The sequence below is a fragment of the Perissodus microlepis genome, chromosome 11, assembly GCF_051167445.1.
Source record: "Perissodus microlepis isolate ML-2025 ecotype Zambia chromosome 11, ASM5116744v1, whole genome shotgun sequence".
Lineage (NCBI taxonomy): Eukaryota > Metazoa > Chordata > Actinopteri > Cichliformes > Cichlidae > Perissodus > Perissodus microlepis.
The window spans coordinates 18952424-18971461 of NC_140471.1; the positions used below are offsets into that span (position 1 = coordinate 18952424).

The following is a 19038-nucleotide window of genomic DNA, read 5'->3' on the forward strand; positions in this document are numbered from 1 at the left end:
GGTGAAGCATAGAAATGAACCACAGGATTGGTAATGCCCTTCATTTGCTGAATGATTTATTTACTAATTCTATAATTGTTATTTAGAAGTTAACATTTTTATGTATTGTTTTTTTGAATCAAGAGCTTTTTGTCTGACTTTTCATGTTATGTTTCACCCAGCTCATTATTACTTTGTTTTCCTGATTGTGTCTCTAGTTAATATATGTCCTTGCCATACTGTATGGATCATAAGGAAAATCCCATTGCTTCATGGTCACAAGCCACAAACAGCAATATATTAGAAGGTCTGGGCTGAAACTGAAAGGGGTCTCTTGGCATACGCTTAGAGAAGAAATCTCAAGTTTACAAGCCCTCGGGGTGTCATTTTGCCTGGCGGTGCATTCAGGCAACGCTTACAAACACGTCCCATCCAACTAACTGGAGAACGGCAGGCTTGCTTTACAGTCTCTGGATTGTACAATGTGAGGGAGGAAGGCACGTAAAAGTGCCTGGTCGCTGAAATCAAAGAGAAGAGTCGGCATCCCGGGGACACCGAGCCCCACTGATGGGATTCAGAAAGACAGGAGAGCCCAGATTTGCCAGTGGAGAGGCCACTTCCTTTGGCCACTGTGGTTCCTCAGTATCACCTATCAGAAAGGTCAATCAGTGGCTGAGATAAAGCAGTTACTAAAGCTGGATGGTCTTTGAACACAGCAGGGGGAAAACTCCCTCAGGTCTCTTATCTCATTAAACTTGAAAAGGATATTAATCCTTGAAAGGCTATGATAACAGTATGGATGACACCAGTCACAGCAACTAGCAGTAATATAAATGCTATCTGCGTTGGGACGTCAGTGCTTTAACTCAGTGGGCAGGAGAAGAAATTCTGTGGGATGTTTTTGGAAAACTTTTATTTAATGGGAAAACTCACAATTTTATCAAGATAGAATGAACAAATGAAGCTTTATTTTCCACTGAACTGCAGTTTAATGTTAAACTGAAAGCTAAATGACAGCGTACATGCCACCAGAGAAAGAAATGAAGGCCTCACAGACATTACAAACCACAGATGATTCAACAGTAAAAGAGTGTACTGGGCCCAAATCTGACATCTTACTTTTTGTGTCCTTTGTTTTTCACACCAGCGCACTTAACAGCCCCTTCATTTGCTGCCAAACTGCGCTGCCCTACACCTCGAACATGGTTAGCAGCACATGGAAAGGAAAACACCACTACTGCATGGCAGACTTGCACAAATCTTGACAGGCACAAAGGAAAGCTGGAAATTTCCCTCTATGTGTTGTTTTAGCTCCCTTTCATCCTCAACTTTGGTGGGCAAGGCTTAAAGAATTACAAGTTTGTCCCACAAATGACTTCCTCATTTGTCTCAACTTAGGAGGCAAATGTCATGTCAAACTCTAACATAAGCAAAATGGTCACAGTTTAAACTGAATAAATTTGTTAGCATCAAACAAGTCCTTCATTACAGTTTTGTTGTAAATAGTGTAGCCACGTCTACACGAATCCACACATGGGGGGAAACTAGCCTATTAAATGTCTTATTACAGGATACAAATACATAAAGAAATAAATTATGTGTGTTCTCTGACATTTGACTCTCAAAGGAGCCTAAAGGCACATATAATGATGCCAAGTATGCGTCAGTGTGAGTTAGCTGATCCCTACATACTTCAACTAAGAGTAAAATTATTCATTGAATTTAAAAAAAGTACAATTTTTGGTCAAAATCAGCCTGTTTTAATTCCTTTTACCTTCAAGCAACATCACTGGATTTTCACAAAAACCCTGCTGTGGACCCAGATTGTTGAAGCACTTCATTTTAAGATTTGTGACCTGATGAAAGGGGTCTAGAAAGACTGGCTGGAGAAAACACAAATGCACGTTTCCCTTTCTTACTCTAGCCGAGAAAAGCCATGCACGGGATCTGTTCAATCCTGATTGAATGAAGCCACAAAAAGTTTTCCACAGCTGTTCTGTGTTAACTGGGAAACTTTGGGTTTTGCTGGGTCAGAATGACCAGGGCTGGCAGGTGAATTTAGGGTCACTACTGAAGCAGTTTAACTCTATTACCATTAGTGTTTTCCTCTAAAAGTTCTTGTCATTAGTCTTTGCATGTGAGGTAACCTGAATCTTTAATGCAGGAAAATCTGACTGTATCTTCAGCAGTACAAAGCAGTTACTTGAGAGCATGAGTGGGATGCCATGTCATCCACTTGGCTTTCTCAACAGGCTCCTGAAATACTGACAGTTATTTTTACTTTATGTTTTTCATCATCAGTACTGCTAAAGCAGACATTCAGTGGGTTCATTATATTCTTTATAATTCCATTATATGTTTTTCAACCTCAAGCTGACTCCTGATTAGCAAGTCCATCTCTGTGAGTATCACTTTGAGCACCTCAACAAGATTACTTACATCCTGAAGTATATGTTTATGGGCAACACTGGTTGTTATGTGAGTTTTGATTACTGTGGAGTATTCTTATATATTCATAACCCTTTTTATAATGCTCCTGGATTGTCATAGAAGTCAAATCTCCCCACTCTCTGTTACATATCAGCTATAGGTGCCCTTATTTCACAGCCTCCCTCTCTCGTTTTATTTCACACACTGACCTTTCTGGTTTACATGATGAAAACATTACATGTTGCACCACGTCATTGGGTCTGAAAGTCTCACCTCAAAAAATCAGGAGACAGTTTAAATTCCAGAGATGCCCAATAAATGTTCTCCGCGGGTACAGAGACACTGCGAGGGAACACATGGTTACCAATAAGAAATATCTGGTTGTTTTCTGGATAAGGCAGGTTTTTGATGAACATCAGGGTCATTATGCAAGTGATGAATCAGAAGACTAAGAGATGAATCATAAAATATCAAAGATTTGTCATTTGTAAGTTGTAGACATTTTGTCCTGTGGTGCTTACCACTTTTTTTCCCAATCAGACTGTGAAGTGCTCAACACGACATCTCTGCTGCTATTAAGATCCAAATTCTGCACTGTTAAAGTAGTAGACATCAAATATGTCAGATTATAGCATTGCACATTTAAGGGTGGAATGGCTGTACTCCATACATCTTTAATGACTTTAAAAAACAAGAACTGGGTGCAAAGAATGGATTTTCTTCAATCAAACCAAAATTAGGCTCAAATATACACAAACACTCACTTAAATCTTTTAATAGGTTGTGCTAAAGGTTCTAAAATGTCTTTTAACTCGAAAGTCAACAAAATTTGTTCAACTTCACAGCTAGATGATTGGGTATTCCAACAGGACAATGATCCCAAACGCACATGAACACTCCTTCTGGAATGGAGAAAGCAGGCTTCTGAAATGGGCTCCTCTAACTGAAAACCCTACTGAAAACCTGTATATTTTCAGTATATTTTCTGTGCCAGTCAAACATCCAACCACAATTATACCAGCTCTGTCTGTCTGTCTGTCTGTCTGTCTGTCTGTCTATCTATCTATCTATCTGACAGCCTTGATGTGTTCAGTAGCTCTCTCAGCTATGAGTCAGAGTTTTACAGTTTCACAGGTTAACCCATCCAAATTCTATTTATGGGTCTGAGTTTTTTTGGTTTTCTTCTAGTCTTTCATTTCATTCATTAGTTGCGTCCACTTTGTATTCTTGGTGTTAATCAGAAATCATTTTAACTTCAATATGTATTACTTGTAAGGAGACATGTTTATTTTCTCAATAAGGAAACTTCTGCGCAAAAAACCCCCTCTGATTACAGTTTTTCTCAGTCGCTTTGGTGCGTTTCTCAGATCAGAATTGAAATTCTCATAACTATTAGTTCAACCTCCACAACACTCAGTCATTTGTGCACATCATAGTAGCAATTTCTCCTCTCTCTGAACAAACTGCAAATGATTTTGGACATGAATCAGTTGCTTCCATACATTTCCCTGCTGCTTTCTGACATTTCCATTTGCTTATGTCATGTCAGTCAAAAGTAATCATACCTATGGATGCTGAATAGTCGTTCCCAATAAAACTAATAGTCATACATCCATTGCTTGAGTCATCACACACAAAATTGTTGAACTAGTTATCACATGCCAAATATTGGCCATCTGTCAAGCAAATCCTATACCTTTCTGTATCATTTTTCCTGGAAATGTCTCCGAAATTGAACAATTGATCTCAGGTGAATCACAGCTGTCACTCATGAGGAGGTGTGTGAAAGTTTAGTTGTAACCAATGACAAACAACTTGTTCACTGTCAATTATGGATGAATCCTGTGAATCCCCAATTGGCAAGCATATATAAACTGCGCAGGAGCTAGTGTGTACCATTTCTACACTTCTGTGACACAAAATGGAAGGTCAGCACCGTGGAAGAGGGGTGAGGATGCGGGGAGGAAGGGGAAGGGGAAGAGGGAGAAGAGGCAGATATAGGCGGATTCCTAATGAAATAAGGGCTACAATTGTGGACCATGTTGTCAATCACGGCCTCACCATGGAGGAGGCTGGTCGAAGGGTGCAACCCAATATTGGAAGAACTACTGTCAGTTCAATCATCCAAACATTCCGTAGGGAAAACAGATATGCAAACAGTAATACACTGTACTGTACTGTGCCATCTCAGACACATCACATGTTACTGTACTGTATTTGCAATTTCACAAAAAGTTCACTCTGCACCACATAGGATTGTAAGACAACCTCGCGGAGGCGGAAGAGGGCCCCTTTTTACCCCACAGCAAGAAGAAGCCATTTGTGCAATGGTCATTGCAAACAATGCAATAAAGCTGAGAGAAATACAAAGCGCTGTCATAGAGAATCACACGGTATTTGGCAATATTGAATCTGTTTCAATTTCAACAATTGACAGAGTACTCAAGAAAAATGAAATCCACATGAGCAAATGGCCCTGCTAGCAGCCATGGATGCAGCATGTGACGACATCACAGCAGGGTCCTGCAGAGGATGGATTCGCCACTCCAGGAGATACTTTCCTCGCTGCATTGCGAGGGATAACATATGTTGTGATGTAGATGAAAATATGTGGCCAGACAGTCAGGAACGTCTGGATGTGCCAGAATGATTTACTGTACTGTTACATGTGCTGTTTATTGTTCACATTAGTGCACAGCTCTACCACATGGGTGATTTTATGTTTACATGTATTCTACAGTGAACAAGTGACTGTAGCATATTTTTCTTTTGCACAATTCTGTAGGATTACAAACACTTCTACACAATGGAAATGTGAAACGTACGTATTCAGTGTCTCAGTTACTCCCAAGACTCCCATAACATCTACAGTGACTTTACTGCACATTTCAGATGGCTGTACAGGTAGGCCATAGTGCTGTCGTCAGCATTTTCAGGTGTCACCAATTGTTTTTGCAATGGGAAACACTGAAATTATAAACTGTCATAGTGGAAACATGACAATGCCATTTGACTATCTTGTTCATAAAGATGGTGTCAAGACTTTTCATTTTGATGGCACTGACAGTTTCATTGACATGGATACTTGCTTTTGAGGTATGGATAATCAATTCTGTGCATGTGACGTGCTTTTGCAGGCTATCCACTAGGTTTTGCAGTTTGCACTAATTGTTTTGGGAAATGCACTAACTGCTGTGCAAATGTTAATGGTGTTCTGAGGAACGCACCAAAGCGACTGAGAAAAACTGTAATGTCGTTCCAGTTATGGCTTGCAGTCCTTGTATATAAACCCTGGTTTTTGAGGGTTCTCAGCAGTTGATTTTTTGGCAGTGCTTTTTAGTCTCTGCCATTTTTTACTCAAGTGCCTCTGAACAGTATTTCATGATTTGGCTGATTTTGGGGAGCTAAGAATGTGTTTTTCTGTTGCTTTTCTGCCTTAAAATTTATGACTCCACAAAGTCATCATTACCACCACTATCGCACATTCTTATATGTATGTGCACACTCAATCCAAATATTTTTTTCTGAAATAGCACAGTCGGTGATTAAATACAGGGCTAACTTAGAGTTTATTCCATTTAGAGAAAATAGGTAGGCTTTTGTCGTTCTTACTTCCTTACACCTTTAAAAATGCTTGTTTGCTTTTACAACTGGCCCTGTCTGCAGCTGGGGAGGGGCAGCGCAGATGGATTTGGGCTTCGTTATTTTTTCTCCCTTTGTAACAGCTCATTTAAAATCACGAGAGCCTGAAGCCCAAGACAGATGGAATCTACTTAAGAAAGAGTCAGTGTCTAATTTAACTCAAATGCTTCCTAAATTGAAGTAACTCTACACCTTTGTGAAAATGCTCCAGGAGCTCTTATGAAAGTTTCATTTAAAAAAAAGAAGAAGAAAAGTTTGGGTAAAATTTGTTGTTTTATATCATTCATTTTCTTAAATCTGTTATTTAGATGAAACCGCCAAAAACAGGCTTTCCTGCTTCTGTCACTTGAAAGTTCCCAGAGTAGCATTTTTGCAGAGAGCAACATTAGACTGTGACTGAAGTTTTCTGGTCTCATCATTGCGTGTATAGCATATCAGGTCAGGCCCATGAACTAAGCCTGCTGTGAAATTGCTTAAGCTTGGTTTGAAAAGTATTCACGCAAGTCATATATCACCTGCTCTGAGCTCACCTTATCTTGACTGTTCTAATACCGCAACAAGAAGCCTCGCTTGCTCACATCAAAGAAATGTTTTTAAAGTCCCTTAAGCTCCCTTTAAAAAGTAGATCTCCTTGCAATATAAGGCTGGGCAATACGACCGTAGTGTGGGAAAAGCAAGCTTGGCTAATGATTTAGGAAACCTGTTTGTGATGTTAATTTCAAAATGATTAAAAACCTTAAGTGTTTGTGGATATGCTTTGGGGGCTTTTTTTATGATGTGTTCTACTTTCACTTCATAATCAGAAAAAATACAAAAAAGTCAGAGGTAAATTAACTTTATTTTTTTTTTAAAAAAGAAAGGTTTATCACGCAAGGCAACAAAGAGAAGAAATGCAAACTGCTATGAACAGACCACAGGACCCCCGCACCTCCCCACCTCCAAACCCACTGGCAGCAAAGGAGTTCTCATTACAACCAAATCAAAGGAGCAAGAGAACAAGACTCACATTGTTCTGATTGTGTTTACTTACACTAAAAACATTAAAACTGGACAATCTGAATGTACAGTATAAGACAGACAGTTTTGATTTCACATGAATCCAAACACAGAACCTTATACTACCTCTTTTAGTTTTTATTCATGTTTGTTTTTTTTGTTTTTTTTTTAACATTTAGCCGACAGTATAAATGAAACAGGAAGGTTCACAGCTATGCAATACAACTGATTGATCACCTTAAGACAGACTATACATGTCGCAATGGGCACTTCGGGGGAAATGGGTTCACAAAAAATAACGGAGAAGCGAGGTCCCGTCCAGTTTTTTTGTTTTGTTTTTTTTTTAATTAGATTTTTTTTTTTTATTGAAGTAACATCAAACCTGCATGTTGAGGTAAGCATGCCACAGGGGAATACAGAGGAAGCGATTCCCTTTAAAAAGGACTCCCTTAACCATATCCCCACTCACTTTGTAATTCGCTTTGACAGTAAATCAATTCTTAAGCCTGGCCCCTTGGACTCCTCCAACCCTAGGTCCTCCTCTCTCAACATTCCTGCACACATGAATCACTCCAACTCCTGGCTTCTAGAAGGCATTTCCTGCCCGGCCCTCTCTCTCTCTCGTTCTCTCTGTCTGACTCCTCTGCTGAAAGCTGGGCAGGAACTGGGCCGAGCTTTGATTTGGACCCAGAGGAGAGACGGAGGGAGGAGAGCTCAGCTTAACACAGAACCCCGGCTCTGGGACTGCTAAGAGAGTAAGAGACATGGAGACTCGGGATGTGTCTGCACACCCAATAAGGGCTACAGTGCTTTATCCTTCAAATTGCAATGTGAGCAGTGGCAATATCACTCCCAGCACAAAAGCCAACCCAAGGGAGCGTCCTCCTTAGGATTTAAGTGTACATTCTTTCTAAGACAGATGTTTATTATTTCAGGTCTGAGACCATTTAACATGGAACATCATCACAGATTTTCGAGAACAATGCGGTATGTACTGTGAGGACTTACTGACTTACACGATGATGGAGTGGATAGCAGAGAATTCAAATATTTTATCCAAAAAACAACAAAAAAAAAACAACAAAAAATACACAATGGGAACAAAAGGTGGCTCTTTAAAGCTGTACACCTGCTCAAACTTCCCTCTAGAAATCATTTTTGATGCCGAATCCACAGGATATGTACACACAACGTTTTGCCGGCTGAGCAGACTCGAAAAGACCAAAGCAGCTCTTAAAAACAACGGTCTAAATTTTTTTTTTTTTTTTCCATATTTACACAAGTGAAACGTACATATTTTACAGAGATCACTGCACAAAAAAATCACAAATGGAGAGTTTTAAGAGTGTAGGACGAGTGAGGCTGCAGCTGAGTGAAAAGGGGTCATATGTCATGACAAGGAGAGCTGGCCTACTGTGCAATAGCTGCTGTGTGCACGTGCGTGTGTGTGCGTATGTATGTGTGCATGTGTTGTCTGCAGATGTGCATCTTTTTAAAGACTTCTTTATTTGCGAATGTTGCAAGTGTGTGATCTCATCCTCTTCCCCTCTCAGATCATGGCTCTTATCACCAGTCTCCCTTTGACCTGGTGGAGATAGGTGCTCTGCTCTGACTCTAAGCTCTGATTGGTCAGAGCCTCATCCTCACTATCAGCTGGCTCCTCTTTGACCTTGATGACCCCGTAGTGAGTGTCTGGGAGCTCGCTGCTCGAGCCGCTGCTGCTACTGCTGAGCGTGTGCTTCCGGATAACACCTCCAGGGGGCAGCCTGTCCTCCTGCATGCCCTCTACTTCCTCTCTGTGCTGCTCCTCCTGCTCTTCCTCCGATTCCTGCAGGTGTGCGCTGGGCTGACGTAACTGCTCAATGGACTTGGACAACAGCTGCAAAACATATTGCCTTAATATTAACGGTGCTATCCCACAGTCAACGGTCGCCAAAAATCAATCTTCAATGAGAGAAAAGCAAAAATAACTCGAACTTGAGGTTTCTGGCTTAGTCATTATTTGGTAATCAAATAAAGCAAACTCTTCACAGTCCCTGTAACTACGTCATTCCCAATTCTAAAACTACAAAAACTAAAATAAAACACACAATGTCTTTCAAGTATTTCATGGTTCTACATCATGTATTGCAACAAAAATATGTTTTTCTTACACTGGATCAAAAAAGAAACACTTTAGAGCTGGAAAGGACCCTGATATGTACATTATTTGGAATAATAGAAAACTAAATTCTGTATTTCTTTTGACAAGCGCAATCAAACACCGATATCTGTTTAAGGTAAGGCCACCTATGAATGAAATGTTTCTGACTGATGCATTTAGGAGGGTTGCGGGTAAATTAGCCATTATTCCTGTCTTTTATGTGCATAAATAAATATTCTGTAGCAGTGACTGGACCATTAAAGTGGATTGGTGTCACTTAGTTGCATTATAAAATAAAGACTAACACGTAAAAAGGTCTTGCCAACTGCAAATCATGTTTTATTCTTTAAAAAAAATAGTTTATATTCTGCACAGTTCTGCTGCAGGGAGAAGTGAAAACATAAGATAACATTCTCCCTGCAGCATCCTCTCTACTGGCATCTGTGAGCACATCATATTACACTCTCAACCTGGATTATTTATTTAGCATAGCACTTCTTCTTCTTTTTCATACTCCCATTACAAATGTTCTTTCACCAATCGCAGCTACAATTCTCCATACTTGTGTCTTGGGGCTTTGCTCAATGGCAGCTAACAGTGCCATAATATGATTATTTGACCACAGGGGGGCTCCAGAAACAGACAGGAAAGTGTTTCCCTCTAAATGGCTGGTAACAAATAACATTACAGCCTACAGAATCCGTATATAAATACCCTTTCAGCTACAGGAATTAGCCTCCTTAGCTTGGCACTAGTAATCAGAGTTCATGCCCCTTCCTAAGATCCCTAAGCGCTTCTAAATTTCCATTAGTGCCCCCTACTGTTGCTGGCACTAAAGGACGTTTCAAAGCAGCTGTAGACAAGCCTCTGCTAGGAAATTAATTAGGGCAATGTTTCAGAGATCCCTCTCAATAAACACTGAGGGCTCATCCCTGATTAGAGGCCATTTATAACCTCCACTTAAAGAGGCTTTATTTGCGATCTCATTGGCCTGAGTGATCAGAGCCAAACCTGTTCACGTGTTTCTACACAATATGTCCCTATTCTTCCAAACCTCCCAATAGAATCAGATTCACAGAATACTTAATAAGATGATACTATGATTTTAAAACAAATTTTTGGCTTTCAGGCACGTGTTTTGTTACAAAAACTGTTAAAGTTGTGCGTCTGTACTGCACCACCAAAATCCAGCTTGTGGAGCTTTGTGCTTTTTATTATTTCAAGGTTTAAGCTGTTCTATGGTTCCCATGGCTCTAGCAGGGCTGAGTGTTGGGACACATCAGTATGAGAGCTCACACAATGCAGCCTTTCACAGTGTCTGCCACCTCGCACACGTCCTTCAGCAGCATAATTAGACTCAGTGTATTGGGAGGTCGCCTCGGCCAGCTCGCAGAAACACAAATATTGCCACAAAGGAACAAAATGCATTCTGGGCACTTTTTTTTTCTTCATTTGATCTAAGATGAATTGAATTTCACAGAGTTAGCATGTGAACAGCACTGATGCCTTAAGTTATGATAACAAAATTAGTGCAGGGGAAGGATTTCTTCCCCATTTGAAGTCAGGCAAAAGGTCCTGGCCTTGCAGAAATAACACAAGGACTTCAGGGAAGAACAGGCAACGGCCCAGGTCAGTAAACTTGAGCAGCCACGGATGCTTTTACAAAAGGCTAAAAATAGAGGAGCATTTGTGTGCTCAAAATGATTAAATCAGACTCCCTGCAGTAAAACAAGACCCTGTGAGGCCCAAACAGGAATACAAAATGCTGTGAAAAGATATTTGAAAGTCAAAATCCTCCCGTGCGCATTAATATTGATGACTAGCACTGTACCTTATTTATATGGACCTGCTGCTGGTATTGTTTCTGTTTCTCCAGGAAGTGCTGGTGTTGCTGCTGGATGACAAGTTGAGCCAGTGTGTTCTGAGGCAGCGGTGCTGACTGGGTTCTGTTCAAGGGCCGGTGTTTTGGTAGTTTTGGCCGAGTGCTGGAGGGACGATCCTTCATGGCCAGGGGGGACTGAGAGTGTGATGACATGGAGCCTTGGCCTTGTCAAAAGAAAAACAAAATCTCTTATTAAGTTTCTCCCAAATTCATGACATATAAATGACGTAATAAAGTTGTACAATGTGTAAAATAATATACTTGGCACAATCTTACCAGAGGAGAGTATCTTCTGCTGCCTCATTTGCTCCTTCTGGAGGAGGTGTTGGAGGAGAGCCTGGTGGCTGGGGCTCACCTTAGACTCCAGGCCTGTCTGAAGGGGCACAGGGCCCAGCAGGTGCCCGGGCAGCCCGTGCTTGATTTCTGTTGATCTGTCTTTCAACCCCATAGCAGCCTGATAGAAGAGTAAAGATAAAAAGTTGTAAATCTTAGGGAAACCGAAGTGAATCTCTAAAACTGTGAGTTAGGGGCAGGGATAGCTCAGTAGGTAGAGTGGCCGCCGCCATGATCGGAAGGTCGGGGGTTCTAATCCACTGAACGACTACCCTGAGGTACCTCTGAGCAAGGTACCGTCCCTACACACTGCTCCCTGGTGCGCCTGCTTATTGGCTGCCCACTGCTTCACTGAGTGAATGGGTCAAATGCAGAGAGAGTAATTTCCCCACGGGGATCAATGAAGTATATGTTATTATTAAGACCATTTCTTTAACACGTCTACTTCAATAATAGCTTTTTTTTAATGAAAGAAAATTGCTCTTTTTGCTTATATGAACTATAAAGCTAAGGGTGAAATCGGACCATTGATGGTTAGAAGAAGCTGATGCACAGACCGCTGTGGAATGTGCCGGAGAACTAAAAGATGATATATCACGTGTTGTGCTATCAGGAGCTGCACTTGAGTGGACTTGGACTTTTTTAAAAGCTGTGATAAATGAGGTAACAGGGGAGGATAAGAGCACGCCTGACCCAGAACAATATTTATCTAAGGTCGATAAAATCATTTGGGGCCGCAGGTCAGTGACCTGTGCACCCAGACAGTCGCTGATGGCAGGTTTTACAACCTACAGAGCGAGTTGAAACGCTGACGCTGACTAAATGGCTACACTGGTGTATGCAGAAAGATTTCTTGTACGAGTAAGTGTGCAAAAGTGGTACTCACACTAATTGGCGAAGATGCAGTAGAAAGCCCCAAGGAGATGTTGGGTAAAGAGGGAGATGTGTATAAGCTCAGCATGGGGACAGAGCCCTCTGGTCGGAACAGTCTTGGCTGGGAAGGCCATCTCTACATCAAACATGTGGAATAAAGCAAGAGAGAGAAAGAGACAAAATTTAACAGGAGGTTGCAGATTTAGGAATCCAGCTGAGCACAGTTTCACAAGCCAACATGAGCACAGCCATGACCATAATGACCTATGATAAATAACAGCCCTCCTCACCGCAAACAAAGAGGTATGAGTTTTAATGTTTGGCGTTTAGGAAAATAATGGCACCATTGAGGATGGTATGCTATTATAAAGCAATGCAAACCTCTAAATCTACCGTTTTATCCTCAGCTCTTCAGTCCCTAGCCAGCCCTCTGCCTGTTCCTACTCCCCAGTCCCCACCCTCAAGCTACTCTCTCTGAGAACATCAGCAATGGGGCATACTTCCTGTACCCAGCTGAGCAGTGGACCAGCATGTGGTTTTGGAACAGCCATGTTTATCCTTCCAACCCCTACCAGTACTCAGTGACCTGTATGTGGATATCCGGCCCATATTTGACCCGAGGGACCTGTTCCCTCTGAAAAAGGATACCTAATGTAACGGTGCACAAACACGCCTTGCTTTTGCAACAGGCATGAGGTCCATGAGCAGCCCCGCAGTCCACCGGTGTCTCGCATGAGAGCCCCGGCTAGGGCCGATACAATAGCAGTCCTGTGTGTTTATGTTGTTAGCATCTGGGTGTCTTTGGCTACCAGTGCCTGGGATATCAATTAAAATCCACAGTTTGACTGTCTCCCTAAGCCCCAACCTTCAGCCCGATGTCAGGGCGTCTCTCCCTTCTCTGTGTCACTGGAGGTCCCAGGGAGAGTAAACAGTGATGGTTAAGCAAAACACAGCTGCTCTGTTAAGATTGTTCAGAGATGTGTCATATCTGCCACACTTTATAATGGCCTGCTTTGTGAACTCAATCTGAGGGGAGCTCTGGTCAGTAACTCAGCCATGAATCTATTGGGAAACGCCTCAGAACAAGTCAGTATAGGAATGCAGCCAGGCTGGTGACAGGAACACAATGACAAGCCAACAGCAGCCTTGCAGTCAAACTACAGATTTTCTTACTTTGCAAAGCATAAAACTAATTCTAAAGTACATCTGGAAAGAAAAAAAAAGTTTGATAGAAAAAATATGTAAATTTCTGCTTTTACACTTAGCATTTTAAGACGGGCTAAATTTATTTTCCTACATAGTGCCATCTTTATAAAAGAAAACATGGGCAATCAGCATGTGGGTCGAGCTGTGCCCATGTAATGTCAGTGTAGGGAGCCATTTTCACTGAAGTGTAACAGACGGAGGGACAACTGGCTGTTTTTATAGCTGCAAGCAGAAGGGCAGAGAGCCGTTTAGTGCCCTGACTTTAAATGATTATTTTTTGCTATTCAAATGATATGCCTGCAGAAAAGCTTAAGAATTTAGACCCTGCTGCTTTATTTTTTTGGCACAACAGTTGCAGTGCGTATGATTTATAAACATACCTCCGTTTTTGTGGTAGTAGGCAGAGAGGAGGGTCCATTTTCAGCCCCCAAGGCACTTGAAGCCCCTATGGGAGAGCTGGGGCCAGAGCCAGGGGCACTGTTAGTGGGCGTAGAATCTACAAAACATCAAGGAGTTAGACGCAGTATGCGTGCTCACACTCTGCACACAACACATGCACTGAGGCTTAGCAAAACAGCTGTAAGCCTCACGACAGCTTAATGCGTATGATCACAGCTGCCTGATTACAATGGTATTTTTTTACATCAAAGTGCAATAGCCATCATGTAATTATAATACTACAATACATGCTTGTGTTGCTTTTAGATAATATTTTAAGAACTGATAATAAGCTATTGAAGATTGTCTGCACACGTAACAGAAAAAAAGGAATTCAACACGTAGTCGGTTATGTTACACACCCATTAGCTCCAAAGCCCTCTTTTTGTAAGGAGTCATGATGTTTCCATCTCTCCTCTTTAGCATGGGGCTGCTTCTCCTCTCCGCCACCTTCTGCTTCAGTCTGGATCGTACCTTTAGGTTGGGCTCGGAGGCTAAAAATAAAAGACATTTTTCAGTAAGTCTGGATCGTATGGAGATAAGTTATGCTATCATGTGGGTGTATTCAAACAGGATGTGTTTATACAGCCTCAGTAATGGAATGTATCAATGAAAGAATAAATAACAAGACTAACATAAAACAAAATATAAAAATGTCCAAAAAAAAGCATTGTTGTCATGCCCTGACATGTTACAACTTCAGTTTCGTAGAATTTCCAAGCAGGTTTCAGATAAATTAAATGAGTCAGGATTGGGCCCATTTCCACCTCATCTGGACTAAATTAGGTTGAGCAACACACAGGCTCTAAGTGAAATAGTCCGCTACCTGCCGCCCTGGTGACCACAGTCTGATACAGTAGCAACAGTTAAACTAACACAAAAACATGGCAGATGTTTGAGGCTCTCCCCACACTCTCCTCTTCCTAATGCGAACCAGAGATACCCAAATACACAATCAGAGCACATTACCAAAAAGCCTCACTCACACACAGCCTGGCCTCAAGTGATCCAGACTTATTATTAATGCACTTCCCCCTCGGCGCTGACCACCAGTATCCTTCATGACAGACAATGTTTTCAGACTTTCCCACTTTTCTTTATTATGGATTAAATATGTTGATCAAATGTTGACGTTTTGGCTCATTTTATTTTATTTGAACACTTTTTAAGTGGGTCAAATTTACTCAGCAGAAATGGTCTGGTCCAAGACTGCTATTCTAATAATGCTTCAATATAATCACCAAACTTTTGTAAGATACCCGAGATGACTTTTTCTACAAATTTTTGACAAAAATTGGCAACTGAGAATAAATTTTTGCCATGCAAATCAATGCCTATAGATAAACAGACTGGAGGTAAATGTTAAGAATGGGAAGCAAAAAACAAATAGACCCTTTAAATAAGTACTGATGACATGATCATTAAGGTTGTTGGAAGAACTATATCTTTGACGCATTTGACGAAGAAAGAGATAAACAAGGACTGGAGGCTGAATCATAGAAAGGAATTCATTTTGAATCATGTAACCATCACTTATATGGATGCAACACTTTTACGACCACTGAACCGTGACTCTGTTAGTTATGTCTTGCAAAGACTTCCCGTCAACCTTTTAGGAATGAAAAACCGCAGCTACCTTCACACATAAATAAATAAGCAGAATGGATAAGCTGATTTTTTGACTGAAAGCCAGAGCACAAAGCTGTGCTAAAGTTATGTAAACCCTTTGTTACACAATAGCCAACCTGTTTCAATTATTTAGCTGATCAATAATTAAACAGGCCTTCCGCCATGTACAATATACAGCTATACTTTACATAGGGAACACTGCGGGGAGGAGGAGAGGGAGAAGTGATGGGGGCAAAGCTAGGAGAGTGGGCCAAATGCTGCTATTTCTGGCTTTTGTCAAAAGCAGCAAAACCCTCTTCCCTAATACGTGGCACAGACCTCTAATCCTGTGGGTGTGAGGTAGAATGAAAGAGAGCGAGGGAGGAAGAAAGGAGGCAGGAGAGATAAATGGAGAGAAAACGCTGTTGGGAGTCTTATGAATTTGCTTCACGCCCTGCTGCCTTGATTGCTTTCTATTTTTACACGCTGCTGCCACCAAGCTACGCATCCCAATTGGTCGCCACGGGAACGCCAGACAGCAGCTTGTGAACAAACACTTTCTCACTGGTCTCTATGGGAAAAAAAAGCCCCGATACGCAGTGCAACAGGAGGCAATGATGGCAGCGGAAAAGCATAAACTCTGAGCACCTGGGTCACTTCTGTTCCGACGTCTCAGTTAATGACAACATTACTGTGCGGTCGTAAATCAATCTCCTTACGTTATCGCCACTTAATCAGAACTTTAGCTCTGCTGTCACTGTGAGCACTTGTACCCATTAGAGATTGGACCTGGGCAGATGGCTGAGTGGAAAGCTAAGGTGTGTGTTCTCTACATAAGGAGGCCAGCTATGCATTGTTTTGGGCATCCTTGTTTTAATTAATGCTGAACAGAAAAAAAATAATAGTGCTCATTATTTCAGAAACATTTTTTTTGGCCAAAGGTGCATTCCTTTTCACCTTAGACATTCAATCTTTTAGGATCAGCACCTTAATTTCTTTTAATAAATCATTCAGATACAAAAATCCGATTATATTCTTAGCACAGAGAGGCTCCACACAAACCTCACTTTGTTTTACTTTGGGCTTTTTACAGTTTTACCTTTGCAGGATTATTTTTGAAAATCTTTCCTGCACCTGCTGAATGCACACATTTAGTAACTGGGTCAAGACTAGGGAGGGTGTTGCACTTCTTACTGCTAAGCTGCAACTATTCTTGCCACAGACTATCGCGTGCCCTCGGCCTGTTGCAGTACCAGGAATTGAAACAAAGAGGATATATACCGAGTAAACAAGTTAATCATGTAAAATTCTTTAAACTACTTGAGTGAGTAAAATAGCGACAATGACACTAACACTATTGTTTACTTTTAGGCAAGATTTACCAACTATTATCAGGGCACCTAATAGCAGAAGTCATAATTAGAGACTAATAATCTAACAGGTTTGCACTTGTTCACTGTTACTCATTTACTAAATTTCAATTGGTTTCAAGGTTTTCCTAAAAAACACAACATTTGTTTAGGGTAAGCACTTGGTTCCCTTTTTTAAGGGTGAGGAATTAAATGCAAAAAGCTTACTTGAATATGAGAAAAGACAGCTACTGATCACCAAGTTATGAGCTTGTGAAATAAACGCTGCACATGCATCGCAAACCTCATCGTTAACCTCAGAGTCAAAGAGTAAAAGAGGATGCTGAGCCGCCTGGCCGACTGAAGCAGCGGGGAGTCTAACGCGGCGCACTCGAGTCTTCTCCACTTTGTTTTGAGAGAGCTATCTTTGCTTAAACAAACAGTCCTGTCGAGGTTCATCCTGCCAGTGCCAGTTCTAAGACGGCAACACCTGCCAATCAGCTATCAGTGACAGCCGGTGGTTCGGGGAACAACACTACCTTTGTGCATCCCCCTCGCGTGCCAAGCTCTCAGAGGGCTTTAATGAAGACAGGCAGGAAGTGGGGGAGGAAGGCCTGAGCAGGAAATGACCACATATAGATCCAGGAATCCAAAGGGTTAGAGGGTTAGAAGTAGATTTATCAGTGCAAGCGACTGAGCCATAAATGGATGAACGAATGTGTCTGAGAAGCGGGGAGAACGAACTGTTATCCTTCCCCCTTTTATTTGTTTAAATGGGCCTTTCTGTACTCGCACTGAAATGCAAACAATGCCATAAACAGTCTCTCTGTTGTGTTAGATAAATGATTTTCCACTTGTTGCACCCCTTACATCGTGTCTTTGTCTAAAGGTATGTCTCAAAAGTGTAAATAGATATTTAGAGGAGATATTCCTCCTCCTCTTCACAAAACGGTAACGCACACAGAGATCAAGATGCAATATAAATAAAATTTCACACAGCTTTCATTTATCTTTCTAATATTTGCTCTCGACATGAACTGGCTTTATTTTATAAGGTATAATTCTTCTTCCTGATCTCCAAATTGTGTACACGCACAACATGACAGGCCTGTAGTTAAATAACTCAACAAGTAGAACTGTTTTCCAGTGTAATTAAAAGAGACACAGAAGGGAAAAGAAAACAATATAATTTGATGACCTCATTGCCAAATTATGAAGCTTTTAACTTGGCAAGCTTTTATGCTTTTGCAAAGCGAGAGCAGCAGGAACTCCTCAAATTATAAACCAACAAACCTGAGCTGCTTTTTAGTGACAACCTGTGTTTTTTCAAAATAGTTTTTAAAGCCCGTAAGTCAGGAGAAATTAATCTGCCATAATTCTTTCATTTACCGCTAATCAGCTTCAGAGAGGCCTTTGAACTGGGTTTATTATTAAAACATAGGGATAAATGTGGGCCTTGTTAAGCTAATATTGGCAAGCTAATATTAGTACAAAAAACAGCAGATCTATGCTTGTGAAAGAAAAACATGTGAAAATTGTCTATCATGTTTTAAAATGTTCCAAAAAAAGAATCAGGAAGACAAAAAAAGAAAAAAACAAGTTAACTTTCGCATGTTTTGTGTTGAGCCCTGGAGGAAACACGGGGGTGGGCGCAATGAGCCTAATCTTTAGAAAGTAATAAAATGACTAGCAGAAGAAAACACACTGAAATAGTTAAATTAGATGGCTGTATATTTATGTATGTACAGTATTCATATGTATTTGCATTTCTATTTCAGTGGTGTTTGCATTTGCAAATTAGCAAACCTGTCTTCCTCAAGGGGAAGTCGTCCTTGCTCTCTACGGGCGATGGCAGAGTATACTGGCAAGTGGGCGATGTGCCGCCCAGAGGTGGAGAGCTTTGGTCCAGTGATGTGTGGTGAGAGGACCTGTTAATACAAGAATAAATCAAATAGCTGTAATATATGTTTCTGTGTGACCCAAACATGGCATTTTATCGGGCTCTAAATCAATGGAAAGCACTTACGTATACCAGAGCTTTGGGTGCTGAATGAAAGAATGATTAGCTCCATTGCTAGCAGAGTCTTTAGCTGATTTGCTCAACAGAAACTCTTGGAGTTTCTGCTTCACTTCCGTACTAGCCACTGCACCTGTGAGAC

The 19038-nt window shown here is 41.1% G+C and overlaps 1 protein-coding gene across 4 annotated transcripts in view; it reads right to left on the reverse strand.

Moving 5' to 3' along the window:
* Positions 1–6870: 6870 nt before the first annotated feature.
* hdac9b (histone deacetylase 9b) overlaps positions 6871–19038 on the reverse strand; it is a 41951-nt gene continuing 29783 nt past the window's right edge. For 3 of the 4 annotated variants that reach the window (XM_084942908.1, XM_084942905.1, XM_084942909.1), the window contains exons 4-11: positions 18906–19036; positions 18686–18807; positions 14285–14416; positions 13865–13980; positions 12292–12414; positions 11349–11526; positions 11022–11236; positions 6871–8926 (exon numbers count right to left, since the gene is read on the reverse strand). In XM_084942908.1, the coding sequence (XP_084799034.1) occupies positions 8597–8926; positions 11022–11236; positions 11349–11526; positions 12292–12414; positions 13865–13980; positions 14285–14416; positions 18686–18807; positions 18906–19036 (1347 nt within the window). In that variant the 3' untranslated portion in view covers positions 6871–8596. The remainder of the gene's footprint in view (positions 8927–11021; positions 11237–11348; positions 11527–12291; positions 12415–13864; positions 13981–14284; positions 14417–18685; positions 18808–18905; positions 19037–19038) is intronic. The other variant, XM_084942906.1, reaches the window with a different exon arrangement.